The 21871-nt window shown below is 41.2% G+C and overlaps 1 protein-coding gene across 10 annotated transcripts in view; it reads right to left on the reverse strand.

The window, feature by feature from the left end:
- Positions 1-806: 806 nt before the first annotated feature.
- SMYD3 (SET and MYND domain containing 3) overlaps positions 807-21871 on the reverse strand; it is a 429108-nt gene continuing 408043 nt past the window's right edge. For all 10 annotated transcript variants that reach the window (XM_074925584.1, XM_074925573.1, XM_074925627.1 and 7 more), the window contains 2 exons: positions 9056-9164; positions 807-1516 (listed from right to left, as the gene is read on the reverse strand). In XM_074925584.1, the coding sequence (XP_074781685.1) occupies positions 1415-1516; positions 9056-9164 (211 nt within the window). In that variant the 3' untranslated portion in view covers positions 807-1414. The remainder of the gene's footprint in view (positions 1517-9055; positions 9165-21871) is intronic.

Consider the following 21871-nt stretch of genomic DNA (forward strand, 5'->3'; position numbering starts at 1 on the left):
CATAATAGCAAGAAGACCCAACCAAGCAGTGAATTTCTGTGAGGATTATTGCACTTCTTGGGTGGCTGATATGACTTGGCCTCTGGCATCAAGCCATGCTTACGTACTCCAGAAATGCACTGCATTTCATAGGTTATTGCTTGCATATTACTGCCGGGCAAGTGAACGCTCCATACGCTGGAACAAATTCAAACGCCTTGAAAGGAGATATCTTCCTCAGTGTTGGCATTCATGTGCTGTGGCTGTAAATTACGCCCAGAGTGTTCATTTTCTTTTTAAATGTGTTCTCATCTCATAATAATTAATGGTGTCAAGTTACTGGTGTGAAAAAAGCCTGGCTTTACAACAACGATGGATTAATGAAATAACAGTCATGGCTGGAGTAGCAGCAATAAATTGTTAGACAGGAGTGACACACCTGAAGCGATACTTTCAAAGGCCTTAAATTATTTATGTTTCAATGTTTCTCACAAATATTTGGCTTTTGTGAACATTTGTATCTGTGTTAAAAATGGAAGTCAGCAGCTCTGGCAAGAACAACTTTCAAAGACGAGCGTGGGGAAATGGGGCACTCATTCTTTCCAAGACATCCTTCTCTCCCCCAGGGATGACCTCCTAATTCAGGAGTCATCAGAACTTTGTTATTTGGGGAAGTGAAATCCAAACCCCACAGGCTCAGAAGGGTCTAGAAACCACACCACTGAGCTCACAGGTCCAAATCTCTCCCTTTTTAAAACCAGTATGAAGTGAGAAACTCTTGAAGCAGTCAAAATGGGGTGAAAACAGAGTAAGAATTTCCACATAGATACATTTTTGATTAAATTTTTTATTCAATCCATTTTAATATTCAATATTATAACATATGAAATGCAAGAAGAAGAGGGACAGAGCCCTGTGGATATATTAGGAGAGAGGAAAATCTAATTTAGAACACTGGGAAACTTATTTGATGTCACAGAGCACTGGATCAGGCTTTTGGAAACTACACCTAAGGGCACGGCAAAGGGAAAAAAATATATTCTTTCTACTTATAATGTGACTTAATTGCTGGCATAAACTGGTATGAATAATGGACTGCTGATATCAACGGTATTATATCACTTTGTAACTGATGAAGGCGCTCTATGCATTTCCCAATACATATTATCAATTGCATGTTGTAAATTGATAATTAGGTCTTGTCAATTAGACTGTGTGGTAGGAAAGAAAAAATCCTCTGAAATTGCAGATATTCCTCCAAACATCAACTCAATTCAGATCATACAGCAAAGCTAATAAACACTAAACATTTTTTGTAAAGCATGTAGGACCTAATGAAAAGACACCAAAATCATCAACAAGCTTCCCGATGCAATAGAAAGCATTTGATTTCCTTTCTCCTTGAATATTTTGTTTTCCAGGCTAGAGGTTATCTTCACTGTGTTCTCATGATGGCCTCACACTGTTCCTTTATCTCCATCAAAGCTTGCATCAGGCTGTGATCTGTCCCATGGGTCACCTTCATAATATTATAGGCCTTAAGGAGTGAACAGAAAGGGACATATTAGTCATTGTGCAGACCATGCAAAGGCATTGGTCCCTGTAGTGGGGCAGGGATATAAGTACTGGTCCTCAAGTGGTTAGCAGCAGGCGGCTTGAATGCACAGCATAGTAGAAATAGGAGTGAATCATTCCAAAGTGTATAATGATTTGTCCCTGACAAAGGAAGAGGCACTGACACATTATTCTTAGGAGTTAAAGGTCATGAATATGTTTCACAGACGGATGTTTGGAATAGTAGAGGAAGATACTTTTGCATTGAGGCATGAAGGCCATTTTAAGATTGGTCAACTACAGCATCCAAGGTTTTGATACATTATTTAAAAGACAACTGTGACGTTCATGATGTTAGTAGCCTCAAAGTCCTGTAAATAGAAATGGATTAATGTTTAACCAATGGAATAAAGTGCCTTAACTGCATCAGGAGAAACTATACATAACATCAAACAAATGAGTAAATTAATAGTTTCACTCTAAAAAGGCATGCAGGGGAATGGGTCTTTGCTGCTTTTCCCAAAGATTATTTTCTCTGTGTGCTTTTCCTCTTCTATTGCTAGGCCAATTTGTGTTTGCTGATATTGCCTGTAGTGTTGCTGATTCCCTGCCACAAATATGTCTGAAATGGTCTTTGCCCAACTCATGTTTAGATCATAATTTTTCATATGACATTTCTTCTTCTTCCTTCTATTAAATTCCTTCTGCAAGGAGAGAAGTACCAGATGGAAATGGACTCAGGACTTCTGAAGAAAGAACAAGGGAACAAGAAAAGACATCAGAGATTTTTCTTCATCCCAAACTGAGGAATTGTCAAAGCCTAAATGCAACTTGTGTTTCAATGGGCTCCTGATCCAGTCAGCTGACAAAATTCAGTTAAATCAGCTTTGGATTGCAGAAAAAGGATCTATTTGGAAACAAATCTTGAGAAAAGGGCCTCATTTAAATTGGAAAGATAAAAACCATACGATTTGGTGGAATGAGTGAAAGCCTACTTCCAAATTCTAGAGACTGGCAAGCATACGGAAATTCTAGCACAGTTTACTTTTGCTTCAAATTTAGCTAATTCTTAAAAGAAGAAAGAGGCAGCAAAAGACTGAAGGAACAAGCTGAAATAGCAGTCAAAGTGTGCAAGGAACTCTAAAAAGAGTCAGATATGTTCTGAGCTACCACAATGCCCTACTACTAGTGGTAAAATATGCAGTTACACAGAACAATGGAAATGCTTTCATCACTATTAGAAATGCTTAAGAAATGTGAAATAAAATCAGAAATCCTCAATTTTTGCATATTCCTATTTTAGCAGAAATAGAAAGCTCATCATGTTTTTGCAAAATATTTGGAAGTAAGTCATAATTATACTCCCCGTAAAGTCGACCTAAATTGTTCTTAGTGTTCTGGTTTTCCTAATTTAACATATTAGGGAAATATTGTAAAGAATTTATCATAGAAGTATTTGAACATAGTGGAGTGTGAAATATCAAGGTGTACAAGACCTTCTTTTAAAAATAATAATAATAATTAAAAGATTAGTGTAAAAAGCAAGAATAAGAGCCAGTCCTTCCCTGGCAGAGACAGTAGGGTGAAGACAGATGACCTCTTGCATGGTACAGGAATCCCTGGATGCTGCAGAGCAGGATAGCTGCAGGTGGGATCCCATGTAGTTGCTGTGCAGCAACACGTAGCTGTACCCAGGCTAACTAGAAAGGGACAGAATCACCCTAGAGCAAAGTGGCCAAGTGAATTGGCCATGGATCCAGACTGGATCCAGACACACTTGGTGTGCAGTGTTTGCATGCCCTGGACACAAAAGCAGATGGATTTATTGTGAACGACCTGTGCAAAGAGCTGTGCTTTTTAATACATCCGAGTCGTAGTCCTGGGGCAGCTGACGTTGATCTTCAGCCCACTTACGGGACAGAGGTCAAGCTAGCAGTGATGGACCTGGACATCCTGATGCACAGCCAGAGATGTCCATACAAATATACCTCTGTTAAAAGGCAAAAATCCTTAATATCAAACCTGATCTTGCTACCACTGCTGACTTCTCTCTCACCTCCAACCTTTCCTTTCCATTGCCTTTCTTTCCTCAGTATGGCAGATAAATGCACCCAGTCTTTATCTTTTTGTTTCCTCAGGGAGAAAATAATTTTCATGCAATGTACTGTCTCACACACTGCAGTACGAGTCAGAACCAGCTGCAATGAAGTTAGAATAGCAATGACTTCTGTAATCCCCAGATTAAACTAGCATTAAGTTATGTAGCTGTTTTTGCAAAGGTCAGAGTGAAATGGCATAATTTCACCTCCAAAGCAAGAAATTGCTTTACTGGGTAGAAGCAGGAACACGCAGGCTCTCTGAACAGTTCCCCACTCTCCTAAATCGCACAGCTAACCAGCAGAGTCGAGGCTGAGCGGAGTCGTGAGGTCTGTGTGGCCTTCCTCTCAGCTAAAAGAACAAATCTAATTAAGAAAAACTATAGGAATCACAAGACAGCAACACAGGCCACAGTGTCATCAACCACACACTGTCTCCCTGAAGAAAATAAAACCCATTAGATTAGTGGTATGGCTGTTGCTCCATGAATGCAAATGAAATGCAGCACAGTCATTTGTGCCTGATTTGCATGGGGATGGGACAGGATGCTCATCACCACAGCTGCAGGGAACTGTGTGCAGATGCAGGACGGCACCGCTCCATCACGGGGAAAGCAGGAAAGCAAACAGCCATGTGCCAAAATGGCAGGAAGCGAAGGCTAGCATTTCAGAGTGTGAGAGACGAGAAACCAGGCCTGTGAGAAACTAAGACAAACAACCTGGGAAAGCAAAAGTTGAGGCTGATTGAAGAAATGCCTCAAACACTCGCAAGACAAAACTGTGAGTCACAGGGTGCATTCTGTGGAGGCCCAAGCTGATAACGCTGCCCGAGGTAGCTGGGGGAGAGAGCCCTGTGGAGACAGGACGGCTCTGCCCTGGGGCACCTGGGCAAATTTCAAGGGCCATGTGTCCGGTGAATGAACTTTGCTTCATTATCCACAAAATGCATATTAAAGTTGACACCCCTCAATATGCTAACGAGGGCTGTCATGATCATGCTAATGACATCATCCCATGAAACACCTTACCCCTCCCTGTACATGGGATACGTAGCTATGTGGGTCGACCTAGGGGACGGACCCAAGGAAAATGGGTATAAATTAAAGGGGAGAAGAAAGGATTCGCGGGGTCTCTCTCTGACCCTCTCCCTGCCCCCCCCCCCCCCCCCCCCCCCCCCCCGCCCCCCGACCGTCTGGAGAAAGCAGTGAAGCGAAGAAGACGAATGCCAGCGAAGAAGACGGCCTCCTGGAACCCTCGCCGGCGGGATCAGCGCAGGAACCCAGACCGGTGATCTGTATTCCCCCATTCCCTCTATGTCCCTCTTTTCCTTTTCTATTAAGAAATGCAAAGCACATTATATTGCTCGCCACAACTTGCTCTGTACTTGGCCAATTATCATGTGTTCAATTAGTACATTGTAGGTAGTTAATAAATGCTTGAACTTGGAGACTCGTTGTCCACTCCAATTGGGGATTTGCGAATCTGAGTCACTTGTCCCCCTCATCGGAGCGGGACGTGACACAGAGGGAGTATCTGTGTTTTTCCAGGCATAGGAAAACCAAAAGTTGTCACAGTTACTATCAACCACAGCTAGTAAACAATTCAGTGTTTGAAGCAAACACCTAGAGAAAGGAGATTTCTTCAGTGTTGCTGTGACATCTAGGAGGAATTTTACCTCAGTTTGTGTGCTTTTTGCCTCCACACCAGGGATTACAGTAAGGGAAACGATATTGTACCTACTACAGGTCTTCATGAGGCAAGACAGCCATGCCAATCAGCTCATGGGAGGACAAAGGTGCTCCTGCCACCCTTCCAGCCAAGTGCAGCATCTACGGGGAAACTGGCCAGTCAGTGTCAGACGTGTGCATCCTCCTGCCTGCCAGCCCTGTCCCCACCAGCCATCACTCAGTGGCTGGGACAACTGCCCCGCTCAGGAAAGTGTGTGGGCACAGGCAGACACTGACACCACTGCAGCCCAGAGGATGGAGCAGCAGCCAAGCCAACACGACGCAGCACTTACCATTTCGCCTTGAGGAGATGATGCTCACAAATGAAGTCATCTCCTTGCGTCCAGGCCTTCCCCTCTGCACCCTGCCTGTCCTCCCAAACCAAGTCCAGCTCCACTCAGGTTATAGTCAACCAAACAGGTGAGCCTATAGTGCTTTGAAGGTAACACATGACACCTAACAAACATTTATGCTAATGACTGCACCTCAGGACAAATCTATACACTTGCTAGGGGCTCCCATGAGCTCCAGAGATGCAGACCCATCCTGGGCTCCTGCAGGAGTGCTGCTTCCCTGTTAAGAAGCTTTTATCTTCACAAGACATCTTGTTCCAACTTTTGTTATTGCTGCTTTTTACAGTCATTCCAGGCTCTTTAAATTAGGTTTGTCAGACTGGGCTCCAGCTGCGGTCTTTTGCTGACAAATGTTTTCCTGATCTATAATTCTGTTTGTCCTCCCACCATTACATCTTTCATATATATATATATGTATATAAATTTTAAAACAATACTTTGGTTGTACAATAACCAAGGGTTACCTTCAGGTTTTATTTCAGAAGAAGAGTATTGCCTCTCTATAACACTTCTGTTTCCAAAACCTGGCAAATTAGATTCTGCAGGGTCTAATATACTTTTAGGGGATGATTTCATTTTAATGGGTAATGTAAAGCTCTCGACATTATTTAAACTCTCTTTGGGGGCGCAGGGCAGAGAGCTAAACCCAATAGGCACTAAGAGTAAGGTGATTATGATAGTGATTCATTTTCAGGTGGCACGGAGAGCAGCAGTAAGGGCTGGACTGCAGAGCTGTGTATGAAGACCTACTGGTCTTAACAATGCATCTGATGCAGAGAGGCTGTCAATCCCCAGCAGCTCTGAGGCTGTGCCTGATTAAACAGGATTTATATGAGTGAGGAGAATTTCACTCAGATCTCAATTCCTCTGCACCTTCCACATCCTTCTCCTTAATGCCACACTGAAATTAGTCTGACGAGGGTTCCAACAGAGTGCTATTCAGTGTCAGAATGTATTAAGAAGAGTAATGAAGCAGAGAAGGTAATCGAGTTTCTGCTCTGAGCATGTGGCATGCTCTGTTGACACATCTAATCACAAAGGGCCGAACTGTGTTCTCATAAAACTCTAGGACATTATCTGAGTTATACTAGGAATCACATCCTTTACTCACAACAGACTGGGAATTATATCCTGTTCTAATTTGTTCCAGCATAGACAGAAATTAAGGGAATCAGTTTTAGATCTCATTCAAGGAAGCGTTGTGGCCTATGCTCACAAGTTGCATGGGGAAAGAGGATGGCAAGAAGCTTTTCCTCTTCTCAGCTGTGCTCCCAGAGAGTGGGAGTTCAGTCTCTCCCTATCTCACACGTGGAGGAAAAAGGGGAGACTGAACAGGGAATAGGCAAAACCACAACAGGATTGTAAATGGTTCTGCATGTCAGCTGTAAAGCACTTACTGTGTCCTTGTGGACCACTGATGGCTTGGAGACCACAGTTAGAGATGCACTGAGGTATGGCATAAAGGTAAGCAGCACCTTATTCTTCCTTTTCAGGGAAAGAGGAGACTGCAGCTTGAAAAAAAGTTTCTGTGTTAGGCATGCTCAGTATTCAAAGGATAATACAGTAGCAATCTGTCTCGCAATAGGCAACTTCTTTACTAAAAACATAAAAAGCCCCATCACATCTTTCATCCTCACTGATGAGCAGAATTCAGATGTCTCTAGGGGAATTCACTCCAGTTTAATTTAATGCAGTATCATATTAGAAATGCAATTAGAAGAATGCCTGTTGATATATTGCAGCAGTATCAATGAAAACAGAAGGTCCTCTGACTGGGGTCTCACTCCACCTGCTAAAAAGTAAAGTCTGAATGTTTGGAAATTCTAAGTATTACAGGGGAAATAACAGAGCAGATTACCTGGCATATGACAGATATATGACTTCTGAATAATGCATGGAAATTGATTACTCTTCCATCTGCTTTTTAATGACCAGAATTGGCCATAATTTAAATTAAATTTATCAAGTGAAGATTTAAGTTACCAAGACTTAGTAAGACTGGCATTGTATTAAATACTAATTTATTATTTCAACATGTGGAAATTATCAGTTATTCAGCTTGTATATTTAATCAGATGTTAAAACCAAACAGATACAGGGTTTGGAAAATGTAAGTACAAAACACTAAATTATCTAGAGAGTCATGGCTGCTATTAACTTTAAGGGGGATCCAGGCAGGAGCAGAAACTACTTCTCCACCCATTCCCAGTGCAGACACACCTATCCCCTTCTATCCCAGTCAGCTCTCCTAACTCCTTGCCACAAGACCAGCTCTTCACATAGCAGGGGTGTTAAACAAAGGGAACATACAGCCAACTTCTGCACTTCTTTCCAACACTGGTGCCAGCACTGGGGCCTGCTCCTGCCCAGCAGCAACAAGCAGGTAGCTGGGCCAGGTGGCTTTCTGCAGCACCCAGCGAAGGCAATGAGGAGGCTGTGTCAGGCACTGCAGGTGGGCCGAGCAATGAGAGGGGGAACCACACGGAGCATGGACTGTCTTCAGGCTGAGCTGGCTACAGGACAGTCAAGGGGAACTGGAGGCAGCACGTCTTCCAGGGGAAGAAAAACACCCAAGCAGTGGTTGAGGGCTTGAGACTGGAAGCGAGAGCCTAAGTCCTGAGGATATGTTGCACATGGAAGGGGAATCTTCAATATATTTAAGATGATACTAACAGCAATGTAACAGCAGGACAAATAAGAGCCTGGGGTAGGAGGAAATTAATCTAAAAGTCAGCTCAGGTACAAGAGGGATGGCTTAAAGCTGAACTGTAACTAGCAAAGCACCAGCTGCAAAACCTGATCGAAGAAGAGAAAAATGATGAATGATATAGGAATAGGAGGGATCAAGAAGCATGCCTGTTGATTTGAGTGTGACTCATAATAAAACACAGGCATGGAAGACAAAGTTCTCCAATCTGAAATCACAGATCCCTGATAGGGAATAAGGAAAGTAGAAACTGCAGTTCTGCTCCTGTTCTTTCAGTGCTCCCAGATTCACTTTGCTACAATAAGAAGGAGAATATGAGCCACTGAGATATTTTTATCTTTTCAGATCTAATAGTAATTTTTCATCCAGGCACGTCTGAGCTATTGAACTGTAATTAGCAGTGACTGATACTGGAGGAAGTAAGTGCCTGAAACCCTGAGCAACAGTGACCCATCACCACATTCAGCTGCAGCCTAGGGAAACACCACTGATGGAAAAAGTGGTGACAAATATCCAAAGGCACAAGGTACAGTCAGAGCAGAAGGGGGTGGGGGGGGGGGACGGGACACACACACACACATGACAGGTTTGGGGGAAGTGAGGGTGAGGGACAGCAAAGAAACAATTCACAACACTGACCTGTTTCAAGGTCTCCAGCGCTTGAGGAAACATGCCTTGACTGTACTGCAGTTTGCCCACTCGCATCAGCTGGACAGCCCTCAGCGGATGGAAACCAGGATAATACAATCTGCAGAGAAAAAGGAGGAAAATGTGTCACCGTCAGCTCTCACCTTCACAGTCACTGCCTCTGCAGAGAGCTATTAGGGTGGGACTGCAAAGTCATTGTGAATGTTAATAAGGTACTCAGAGAAAATTAGCTGCACTACTGAGAAGCATGAAATACTGAGGGGAATTAGCAAATGATTACTCTCCATCTCAGAGGAATGCCTTTAACATTATCCTGTTAGAAAGTGACGGGAGTTGGATTATTGAATTTGCTACTGTTGGATAATACAATAGCATTTACTGTACTTAGTGTTGCAAACAGAGTTCGTTCACAGTCTTAGGTCTCTTGAGAGATAGAATTTTAGAAGGAAGCATCAGCAGGGGGAAGTCAGTCCTGGATCCTCCAAGATGAAGTGGAGGGACTGGAGGGAAAGCAGGTATGTAACACTGAGGGCACCATTTCTGAGGGTTTGCTTGCTTCTCTCTGTTGCAGAAAGAACTGGTGCTGCACGTTCAAGGAAACACCTCAGACTTGGCTTGTGCCTCTAGACAAGGTATTTGATAGTGTGAGGATACAATCCCGTTCTTAATTAATTTCACAGAAGCAGAGGTTTTCCATCAACCTCACTGGAGTTAGTAAAAACAGAACTATGCTCTCTTTTTTTCCTAGGAAGTAGATGGAGAGCAATGTAATCAATTTGTCTTGAGATGCTCTTGAGATGTCCATGTTTTCATGGTAGCCACTCCATATTCCCAAATCCTGCCAGTCCTATATCCTGGATGTGGAGAGCACGACATCTCAGAAGAGCAACCTGGGGGCTGCAGAAATCGGTGGACATGGCTTGACTAGAACTGGCCAGCAGGAAACACAAGGTGAAGGGGCACACCTCGAAGTTAAGTAAGTCTTAGATATTTTTTGACTAACAACACAAATGAAAGAATAAAAGCCTTAAGCATGACTCACTGAAGACAAACATTTTATTTGATCAAAAGGCATCTTATTTCCTCAAGCACACCACTGGTGTCTAAAAAAATACAAATTTGTCAGATAAGCTTCACCAAACCTATGATCATCAGACTTCAGTGGAATTGCTAATGAATGATACCACTGCAGTCAGAAATTTAAATCTACATGAATATGATTAAATGCATGCCAAGACATTAAATGATGTAAATTTGTACAATGTATAGGAAACTTCTCATAAGTCTGCATGCAAATGAATGAGTTATCTTTCTCCATTATTTTTCACTAATGAAATTACAAACACGATTAATGCAAACAAGTAATCGTTTAAAGGGCTGTGTATCTAACTGTCCTTACAAATCTCAAATGAAGACGTGCAAACATCATGGAAATGTTTTCACACCCAAACCCCATTTTTTCTGCTGATTCCACACAGTTTCAGTGAAGACATACAGAAACACATGGGAAGCATGCCTGTCAGGATCTCAGGAGCAACAGCTCTTGATCTACCAAAGCTGCTCATGAAGCAGCAGAAACCAGCTCCTCAATGAGAATAATCCACCCTGAATTGCCACAAGCACCACCTGTTCAGACCCCTTGTGGGCTGCAGTTCAAAAAGGCTTGGAGAGCCAGCAGATGAGAGACAATAAAAATGATAGAATTTAGCTCAGTCCAAACTGACCACTCAGGAACTTGAACGATCTGACTAAAGAAAAACTGGAAATTTAACAGTAGGTTTATTTTTAGATTTTAGTTTTGATTATTATATCAATTAACATGATGATATTTGCTACGAGTTAAATAGGGAGAAAACAAAGCTAAGTCAGATATTTTGGTGTGAATTAGTGAAGAGTAAGAGAAATTGCAGCACTAACATGGCACAAATGGGAGTAGTTAGTACATGAACAACTTTGTAAAAATTGCAAAAAAAGATGCCTATATGATTGAGTACTTCTGCCCTCACCTGTGACTGCTGTAAAGGAAGGAGTAAAAAGTTCATCCCGTCTCCTCTGGGCCACCAAAATGCCAGGAAGCCTGGGACAAGGATCACAGCCACAGAAGAAGGTGCTAGGGAGGCAAAGACTTTTTGCACGAGATGACAACTCAGCTTTGCAGTCCCCACTAGATTCTCTCTGCTGTATCCTGACAGCTGTGATTCTCTTCCCACTGCTCCTCACAGTCTCTTCACATCTTCATTCTACACCTTTACCCTTCATCCTTTCAACCATCTTTTTAAGGACTCTCCTCTTCCTTCCCCTCATGAATAACCAGCCCCATCCAAAATACCAACACAAACAGGGAACTTGGGTCCTGCCTCACCTGCAGCCACCACGGGGATGGCAGCTCATGTAGACAAATCCAAGCTACGCTTTAGTTCAGCAATGTGGTGCCTGCTAAACTTCATGCAGGTCCATCAGAATTCAGAATCTGCCCCTCCATGCAAACAGGTTTGTTTCTATGATCATACCTTCACTTGCAGTCAATAAAGATTTAGGATTGTGGTACATACAGGAGCAGAGAAAACAGGCAGCAATTTAGCAGTGTCAGATACCCAGCCCAGACTACTAGACATAAACTAAAGCAAGTGAAAATTTAAGATGAGGACACAGAAGGAGAAAGTGTGAAACGAAGAGCCCTGTGCTCATAAATATTTACACAGCTGTTTTACTGAGCTGATTTATGCTCTGATCTTATGCATGTACATAGTTACATTTTGCAAGCCTTAAAATTGACATTTGAAACAACTGTTTATTATCATATTCTGGAATAAATCTATTAAACTTTTGGAACACCTTTTGTGGAAGCACATCCATTGAGTGAGTTTACTAAAGAAATCCAGACAGCTTGCAGCTCTTCTGGGAGACATGTAAGTGGGAAAAATGCTGCTAACTTCTTCCACACATCCCTAGGATTCAGTATTATGAAAAACTGGCATGGCAGAAAGAACTAAGAAGCAGTGTCAGGTACTTGCGAGCCAATTTATTATCCCCACGCATTGCTCTGAACAAAACAAAGTGCATAAATTTAAGAATAAGGAAGACATTTACTAGTCAAGGAACTGGTACCTAAAGACTGTCAACAAGAGACTAAGACAACTATAGAGAAATACATGCTTTAAACATGTTACAGCTTGGGAAGAGCAGGATTTCAATCTGTAAAGGATTTTATGAGATTTACCAGGGCCTGAGGGACAGGAAGGGGAACAGTAACATACTGAAAGCTGAAATAAAGATATTTCTGTGGAGTGATGTTTCCTGGCCCTTGGCACTGGTCAATGCCCAGTAGTTCACTTGCAAAAAGAGATTAAACAGAATACAACAACTAACAAGTAAAGCTGTGCTGTAAAAGAGAACTGTAAGAGGCTGAGAAAGATCTGTACATTTTGTATCACATCTTCTGTTTATATAAGGCAGCACAGCTTTGCTCCCATCTATGACCAACAGCATCCATGCTGGCCTGTCCCTCCACCCATGCCCTCCTGCCTATCAACGGGTCCCCGCAGTTTGGTGTCATCTGCAAACCCCACAGAAGTGCCTTCTGTTGCCTTCTCCAGGTCACTGATAAAGATGTTAAGCAGAATGAGTCCCAGGACAGGCATCCAAACAGGGTACAATCCAACAGCCATGGCCTCTCCCTCTCACTTCCCCACTCATTCCCCCCAGTCAATTTTTCACCTATCTAGCTCTCTACTCACCTGGACTATAACATCAGAAATAGCGTGGCCAGCAGGGACAGGGAAGGGATCTGACCCCTGGACTCGGCACTGGTGAGGCCGCACCTCGATTCCTGTGTTCAGTTTTGGGCCCCTCACTACAAAAAGGACATTGAAGGACTCGAGCGTGTCCAGAGAAGGGCAACGGAGCTGGTGCAGGGTCTGGAGCACAGGTTGTACGGGGAGCGACTGAGGGAACTGGGGGTGTTTAGTCTGGAGAAGAGGAGGCTGAGGGGAGACCTCATCGCCCTCTACAGCTACCTGAAAGGAGGGTGCAGAGAGCTGGGGATGAGTCTCTTTAACCAAGTCATAAGCAATAGGACAAGATTGCGCCTCAAATTGCGCCAGGGAAGGTTTAGACTAGATATTAGGAAGCATTTCTTTCCAGAAGGGGTTTTTAGGCGTTGGAATGGGCTGCCCAGGGAGGTGGTGGAGTCCCCATCCCTGGAGGTGTTTAAGAGTCGGGTCGACATAGCGCTGAGGGATATGGTGTAGTTGGGAACTGTCAGTGTTAGGTTAGCGGTTGGACTGGATGATCTTCAAGGTCTTTTCCAACCTAGACGATTCTGTGAATCTGTGGTCCTAACTTGGATGTTAACTCCCTGATCTTCCTGACCTTGCAGAGATAATAGTGAGTAAGCTGGCCAGCTCTCCCAATGCCTTTGCTGGAGGTAGCCATTGGGTCTGGTGGGTTTGTAGGGGTCACACGATCTCAGGTAATCCCTGTCTTATCCCTTATTCTGGGATGTGCCTGGGAGACTTCATAGGCAAACAGTGAGGCAAAGAAGGCACTGGTTAGCTTACTATTCAAAACCTCAAATGAAAGCTATTTCCTAGTCTCCAGGTAGCTCACCAGTGTTTCACTGTTCCAGGCACCAGAGTTCCTGCATTCCATTCACAAAATACAAGGATAGCAATTTTCACGAGGCAAAGATATGGCACATACTTTGTAAAGCAATAGCTGCTTCTAATACACCGTGAAATCAATAGTTCCTGTTTGCAATTCAGTCACAAGTTTTGCCTTGATTAACCCCCAGAGCAGTCACTGAACATATACTTTATAAAGCAAAAAATATTTTTCTTCATTCTGTATATTATCTCTGAATCTTTCCAAGCAATCCCTTGTGTCCTCATGTAAAGAACAATGTATAAAAGACAATCCTTGACACATTTTAGCCAGTTCCTTCTATTTCTTAATACTGTAGTTCCATAATTCTACTCAACTTATCTCTCATTACAAGGTAAATAATCAGAGCTTTTGTGTTGTCTTCAATTAAAGTCTAGTATTAAAAAAAGAGACTGCAAAATCACTGACTTTTCTGATGCCTCATATTTTAAAACGGATGCCTAACCATTCTTTGTAAATCAGTTTGTGTGGTTAACATTGACACTGTTTTCTTCAGCCTGATGTAATTAGAAGCAGGCAGGATTCATAAAATCTGAAATAAGGGTTTAAAATGGAAATGTTACAAGGCCTTTTAATACGGTGACATGTAAAAAGTGATGCTATACATAACTGTAAATTGGTTTCCAGTACCTTTTAGTGCAAGTAAATATGACAGCATAAAAGACATAAAGCAGTTTTAGGAGACACAGCATCAGAGAAGGAATTAAGAAGAGGCTCCTGGGCTTCAGCAAAGGTGGTGAGCAGAATGTAAAGAGGACAGCGTCAGCCTCATGACAGAAACATACTCACTACAGCTGGTGGAAATGTTCACCACAAATATACACCCAATAAGTTCAATCTTCTCTTCTTTCTCTGACTCATTCTTGATTTCAGAACTGCTCATTAGTTGACTACATTCATTAAAGCTGTTCACTGAACTGCAGCCTTGGAATTATTTTTACGTGGTCTAGTTATTTGTTTTTTCATTATTCAGTGATGTGAGACTGGTCATCTAATTCGCATGATATTATTTCTATTCCTTGGCTGGGATGAACAATGGGTTCTAAGTATGGGAAATATGAGAAAGAATTTTAGGACCAATTTAAGGACAAATTATGAGTTGTGCTAAAAAGTATGAAACATCCGTTACCTATCAACATTTCCAGGAAGAAACCAGTTATTTCATGAATAGTCAAAGAAATCATATGCCTTGGGAAGATAAGACAGGTAAACTAACCATGACAGATCTTAAATGCCAAAGATGCTGCAGCTATTCAGTCTGATCTCCTACAGAGAATTTCACTTAGCAATTCCTGCTTCAAAACCAAAAATTTGAGCCTGAAATAGTGCTTAACAAACAATGCTTTATTTACAGAAAATAATCTTAAGAAGCTTTATACATAATTTGCTCAATATTAATATATTTTTAATAAGCATGAGCCCTGTGCAGGAGATTTGCCTGGGATGGAACAAAGTTACAGGGTTATTTTGGAGGAAGTGGGAAAGTGGTAGCGATACTGGACTAAGTGACTCTGTTTTGCATGCCAAGTATTAGAAGTCTAGTTGAAATAGCTATTTTAACCTTTGTATAATCTTTAGGGGTCCCTGTGAAAGCCTTCCAAGAGAATACTGGCCTGGCTTTCATGTTAATAATGTGTTTTTTCTTGGAATAATAACGGTGTTAATCTGTTATTCTTTCTGGCTTCTCTTTCTCTCTCTTTCTCCCTTTCTTTTGTTCTCTTAACAACTTCCTGTTTATCATGGATGACCAGATAAGTTTAAACCAGCTCAGTACCTTACAACTCCCCTTATACCTTCTGCAGCAGCCATGTCATTATTGGAGTAGCAGACTAAATCCTTTACCTGTGGCAGACCTGATATACTCCAACTGCCCTGAAATATTTATTGTCCATTTTATCTCCACATCACAGTGTCTCATGGAGATGATCAAAACATCAGTGAACAGTTTAATGCTGCCATTACTATTTTCTATTTTCTTCCAGATTTGACCTCTCTCACTTGGATTTTGGGATCAGGTCCTCAGCACTAGCAGGGAGGTTTTCCTGGAGGTAACCACTAGTGCACTTCCCTGAAGCGTTACAAAAAACCTTTGCCAGTGTTGAGAAGACATTATTAGTAGAAGCTTTATGCTGGAAAATCTCTTACAAACTAAATCAGGGAAAGTTATTTTCTGTTACTATTATATAAAACTATTAATTACACCTAAAAGATTTTCTTCTGGTTTAACTAAATAACGGCAGAAAATCAGCATCGTTTTCTGAGCCGGTGGTCCTGGTATCAGTAGAGATGTGTAGACCTAACACCTCTGATCAGAGTTGACTTGGAAGTCCTGGCTGTACATTTTTGCAGACTAATTTACATGTGCTCTCTATCTGTATTATTGTTGTATTGGCAAAACTCTAAGTATCCCCACTATTGAAATTTTCACCAACAACCTCAACTCATGTATGAGTCTCATCATACTAAGCCCTAAAGAGCATGGCATGACAGCCTTTGTTTTGCACAGGTAAGACATGGAGGCAAATTAAGTGGTTTGTCCAATGTTACAAGAGAAAATCTCTGGGAAAGCTAAGAGTTGAACCTAGATCTCATTGTAACTTTAGGATGGTATTTGGTTCAGGCAGAGCCCAGTTCTTGTGTCTATGCTGTCTTGTCTGTCTGTCTGGCTCTGTCAATCCAAATAAAAGTAAATGTAGTTTTATAGGCTTGACAGGCTTGCTGTATTTTGCAAATGAAACATAGAGACAGTAACCTTAATTTAGAAACTTTTGTGCCAGACTGCCAATTTTGTTTTCTTTTTTTTTTAATTCTGTCTTCACTCAAGAAATGCCCTGTTATTTCAGTGAAATAACTGCCTCTGGAAACAGTTCAGGATTTAGATATGTGAAATTATGGCTCAAAATATTTTTCATCACATCTGCATCTCATACTGTTCCATTACTATTTGTTTCAGTGATTTAACTGATGTGATCAAATAAGCAATCACACTTCTTAATAGACTGAATTCTCAAGAAATGTTAGCTATCCATCTCAGAAATCATTTCTCTCTGGCTGCTGATCATTCTGCTCTATTTCTTATGGTGATAATTTATGTCACATTAAAATGGATATTGTTCCAGATGTTGGCTCTGCCAAGATTTGAATGATAACTTCAACAAATGACGAAGTGGTATAAACTGCAATTTTCATTTTGGCTCTTGATCTGACTAACTCACCCACTTAAAGTGCTGACATTGTCTGTTTGAACTGTCCACTTCAAATGTTCTGTCTTCTTCTGGTGTTAAGAGATGCTAAGGAAAGAAGGAGTTCTCAGTCTGGGATGGAAGTAGGAAAAGATGTTATATAGATTGTCCCTGTGTCCTGAATGATCTTCAAAAGGTCTTTCAGCTCACTTTTTTTTTGGTCATGAGTTCACGATCTTTACAGCTAAAGGTAGTTAGGAAGGACTGTTGCTGCAGATAAGATCAGACTGTCTCAGTCCTTGCATATCTAGAAGAGTAAGAGATTAAGGTCAATAGTTTAGTTCAAAGTATTTATAAAAAGATTTTAAAAGGCATATAGAGTATGTTGGAAGAATGCTAGAAAACAGAAGAAGAGTAGGAAAGACACGAAAGGAAGAATGAGAAAGCTAAGTAAAGAAAACACACGTGGGAAGAGAAGTAAAATACAGAAGGAAAATGTATGCTAGAGACACTGTAAGTTGTGACAAAGGCCTTGATGTCACCTTCTCCTTCAGCAGTGAACCTATGACTGGCTGTTGATGCTAAGAAAAATGGCCCACCTTCTGCATCTCATGCAGCTGAGAATACAACTACAAGACTGGCTGCAGATACAAGCAATGCAAGTTTAGACACCAGATTTCTCAGAGCAGATCACAGCTTTACAGGTTTGCATGATCTTTATTCTTCAGCCACAGAACCAGAGAGTGACAGGAAAATGAAAAACACCTCTAGATCTCTTAAGCGAGTTGCATAGAACTTTCCTCTAATTGATTCCCTCTGCTATGATATGAGTGCCCCAGTGTCAGACACACACATCTAATTGATACTAGTGTCAGTAAACTTCAAAGAGGTTGTGCAAGTTGTGTGTACATGTGCAAGCACAAACTGCGCAAGGAAGGATGCAGCTGGTAGTATTGACATCACATCTTCAGTGCAAAATGTCTTCTCTCCACTCACCGCTATCTCAGATCACCTCAGAAGTCTGTTGTAATGGAAAAGATGGACAACATCACTGGTTTATGCAATAGTATCAAACTTCCTTGTTTCCTTTTCTATTGGATCTCCAGATAATTCTCCAGAGAAACTGTCAGGTGCAGTGCAATGACACTTTCTCTTTAGAGAGATGATTACTAATATCAATTTCAGACAGGATGGCTGAAATCTGGAGACATAGTCATTTTTCTCATGACAGCTGTGGGTCAGGAAAGAACCAAAGCAGCATGTTCTTTGGCTGGATTTCTGTCATTTTCCACTTCTGGGGACTAGAGAGTTATCGTGGGGTTTTTGTTGTTGTGGGTTTTTTTGTGGGGTTTTGTTTGTTTGTTTGTTTGTTTGTTTGGGGTTTTTTTGGGTTTTTTTTGTACACATAGGTCAGTGTTTTAGTAAGCGTTTATATATATACAGTGATGGGTTCTGAGGTAAGCTGTATAATTTGGGAAGTAGATCTTGGAGTTATAATGGATATTTCTGTGAAAATATTAGCTCTGTGAACATTATGGTCAAAAAAGCAAAACAAATCTTAGGATATTTTTAGGAAAAGAAAACAGAGAAGTACTGTAAAAGTACATCATTCCCCTACATCTTGGGTATTGCATGTAATTCTGATTCTGTCTTCTCAGAAAAGTTCAGCAGAAAGGTATAGACAGGGGTGAAGAGAACAGTTAGAGGCAATGGGGGAGGAAATAAATAGAATAGGACAAGCCTGCAAAAGAAAGGATTGTGGAAGGACTTGATGATCTACAGAATCACAAAAAGTATGGAAAGTCAAATGAGGAATGATCACTGTTTCTCATAATTCCCTGAATATATCAGACAAAACCAACAACTGGCAGGTTCAGAACAAATAAAAAGGTGTTCCATCTCACTCAGACACTAGCTGAACCATCAACACAGTACCTCAAGGGGCAGCTAGTTTTTGATCAAAAAGAAAATGGATAGCCAAGTCCAGGTTCATATTTTCTTCTTCCATGACTACATCAATTGGCGTGTTACAGTTACCCTACGATAAGCTTCCAGTTTAGAACAGGTGAAAGACTGTGAAAGGACTCATAGTTATCTTCCCTTTTTTTTGGTATCTCCCCAAACCTGCCTCTTTCTTATCCAGTTTCTTATCCATCTTATCATTTTTGTGTAAATGACCAACCAGAAAGACAGTAATTCTGTAACATTCTATTACATTCTTCATTGAAGCTTAGCTCTGTGGTATTTTCCTTCATTTAGATTATATTGTCTTATCAAAACCAGTCTTGCATGATCCATTTTTAGCAAATCTACACCGGGGTTTTTTTACAGCATTTTCATTCTTTTAACTTTTTTTTTTTTTCCCCTTGACAATTTGCCCTAAATATGCAAAGTGATGGCCCTTTAGTTCATCCTTCTAATGTACTATGGGTACTTCAATTTTCAGTGTCAGCTCTGATGTGAGGGTGCTCTCTGAGCACCAGTTTTATTTTGGAAGTGCAGCGTACCCTGTCCATAGCTAACAGTGAAGCTAAGTTAATGCAGAAAGGAATTTACTCTGCATCCAGTTAGCAAGATGGTCCTTTTTGCTTTGTGGTATCCTGTGCCATTTTTGTTCCCCAAGTAAACACCTCCATATCTGCACTAACTTCCACAGTGGCATTGTGTTACCAACAGTTTTATGTTAATAGTAATATGGGGATTACGGAAAAAAAGTGAGACCAGACATCTCTCCTTTGCCCCACAGTCTTTATATCAGCAAGATGCTGGTTCACTGTCATCCCAACAGCAGACATCGGAAGCAGCTCAATGTCTACAGACTTTTGACTTGGTTGGGCAGCTTTTGAACCTAACGATACTGATCTCACTGTTCTGTCAATGTCTAAATGGCTCATCCCCTCATTTTTGGCCACACAGCTGCCTTCCAGACTCACCTCATTTACAACTTTTTTGCTTTTACCCATAGTGTTGTCTCCTTTCAAAGTTTGTCAGGCCTGTCCTTTACCAGCTTTCATTTCAGTTTTCCTTGCTTCTTGGATACTTACTGTCAATAATAATAGTAAGAATAACAGCTTAATTAGCATTTGCAAAATTTAGTGAGGTTCTTATGCATAACTTGTTACGAGCATGTCTGAACAGGAACTCCATTGCCAGATGCCAGATATCTCATTTAGACATCTAGCCTTACCTCTCATGTGTCTGCTTTTCCATCTTTAAGATGAGAATACTGATCTGTTCAGTGGAGCTGCTATGCGGGCTAAATTCAGTCATGTTTGTGAAGAGTTTTGAGACTTCAATGGGAAGATTCTGCAGAAGTTCAAAATATTAGCACTAGTTTGGAAGAAAACTACAAACCCTTGTTAAGCTGCATGGTTTAAATGTGATAGCTAAACAAGACCATCTGTCTGAACTGGAGAATGCTTAACTTCCATCCAGTTGCTCAGCTGGCTAGAAAATTTCTTGCATGACCCAAAAGGCATGTAAATTGCTCCAGAGTTTCCTAGGAAAGAAAAGGGAGGGGGGAAATAGCATTCTTTACAGAAAAAAAGGAGACCTGCTATGAACTTTATGAACAACAATCACGAACAATAATCTCTCCCAGTCTCTAAAGTGCTGCCTGAAATGCTAGCTGAATATAAAGGAGAGATTTTTTCAGGTAACACCACTATGCCTCTTCACGGCATGGAAAATGGTGTGCAATACTTCAAACGACCAAGGCATGCTTGAACTCTCTGTTTGTAATTGAAAGTAGTATGTTCACCAAGCAAGCATTTTTCAAGCAAAGCCATGTTTGCTGTACACCTTGATTAATGAGTACTTTTGTACTTTGGCAGAACAGGCAGGGGGTAAAAAAATTTTAAGAGAAGATTGCTTGAAGAAGAAATAGATCCATGAAATGAATATCTCTGTTCATATAAAGTAAAGCAATTCTCAAGATTTCATGCTTTACATGGTATCTCATATCAGTAGCTAGTTTAGTCTGTGAGCTACTGTCTCGAATGGTTAAATCCACATGCACGTTGCAGATAGCAGAACATTTCAGGACACTTTCCACTGACGTAAACCAGTACAATGCCACCCATTTTAATACTTGATGCATAGACTGTCACAGTTATATCACCTTTTGCTAGCACAGGGAACACCATGCTTCTAAGAGCTGTAAACCAATGTTAATGTCAGCATCATGGAATCAAAACCAAGTGTCCAGAACATCACTCAGAATGCATAGTAGTTTGTATTAGAAGATTTTTGGCTCAGTTTTTGTTCAAATGTTGCTTTCGTCCTACAGTACTCTCTGTGACAGAAAGCAAATTTTTTTTCCCAGATTTTAGTTCAAAATTATTTGTAATCTCAAATCACCATTTTGTAATCATATGTTGTCCTAAAAGATTCTGAAGTTTTATAAAATGATACCTTGCTATAGTCACGGGGCCCAGCCACTCAGAGCTTGTTTAGAGTTGTGTTGAGACAGGAGTATAAAAGATACTCTCCAATAGGCATTTTGAATAGAATTTCCTCAGTATGAGGTTTTGGATTGCGTTTCTAGATTAAGTCATTAGACATTTGTGTCTTGACATGACAAGGATATATTTCTATAGGCAAGATAAGGGATGAACAAATCATTTAGCTAAAGTGCGATGCATTTAGGGACCTACTGTATAAAACTTCTGAGTAAAAACAGAAACAAAGGGTTCCCAGACTGAAAATATAGGGCATGATACACAGCAAGCCAGTTTCCAAAGAATTATCTGTTTTTTTCTCCCACTTAGTGGCTACTACATAAAAATAGATGATGGGTCTTTTGGAAGGATAATGTTTTCTCCAACCGTGGGAACTCCAGCCCTTGTGAGGAGAGCCATGGAAGGGTGGCTGCCTCGCCAGACCAGACCACAAGTGTAGTGGCTGAACATGACACTGAAGAATATGGCCATGAGCCCACCATAGGAAGGAAAAAAAGAGAAAA

This window comes from Athene noctua, chromosome 1, assembly GCF_965140245.1.
Source record: "Athene noctua chromosome 1, bAthNoc1.hap1.1, whole genome shotgun sequence".
NCBI classification, from domain to species: domain Eukaryota; kingdom Metazoa; phylum Chordata; class Aves; order Strigiformes; family Strigidae; genus Athene; species Athene noctua.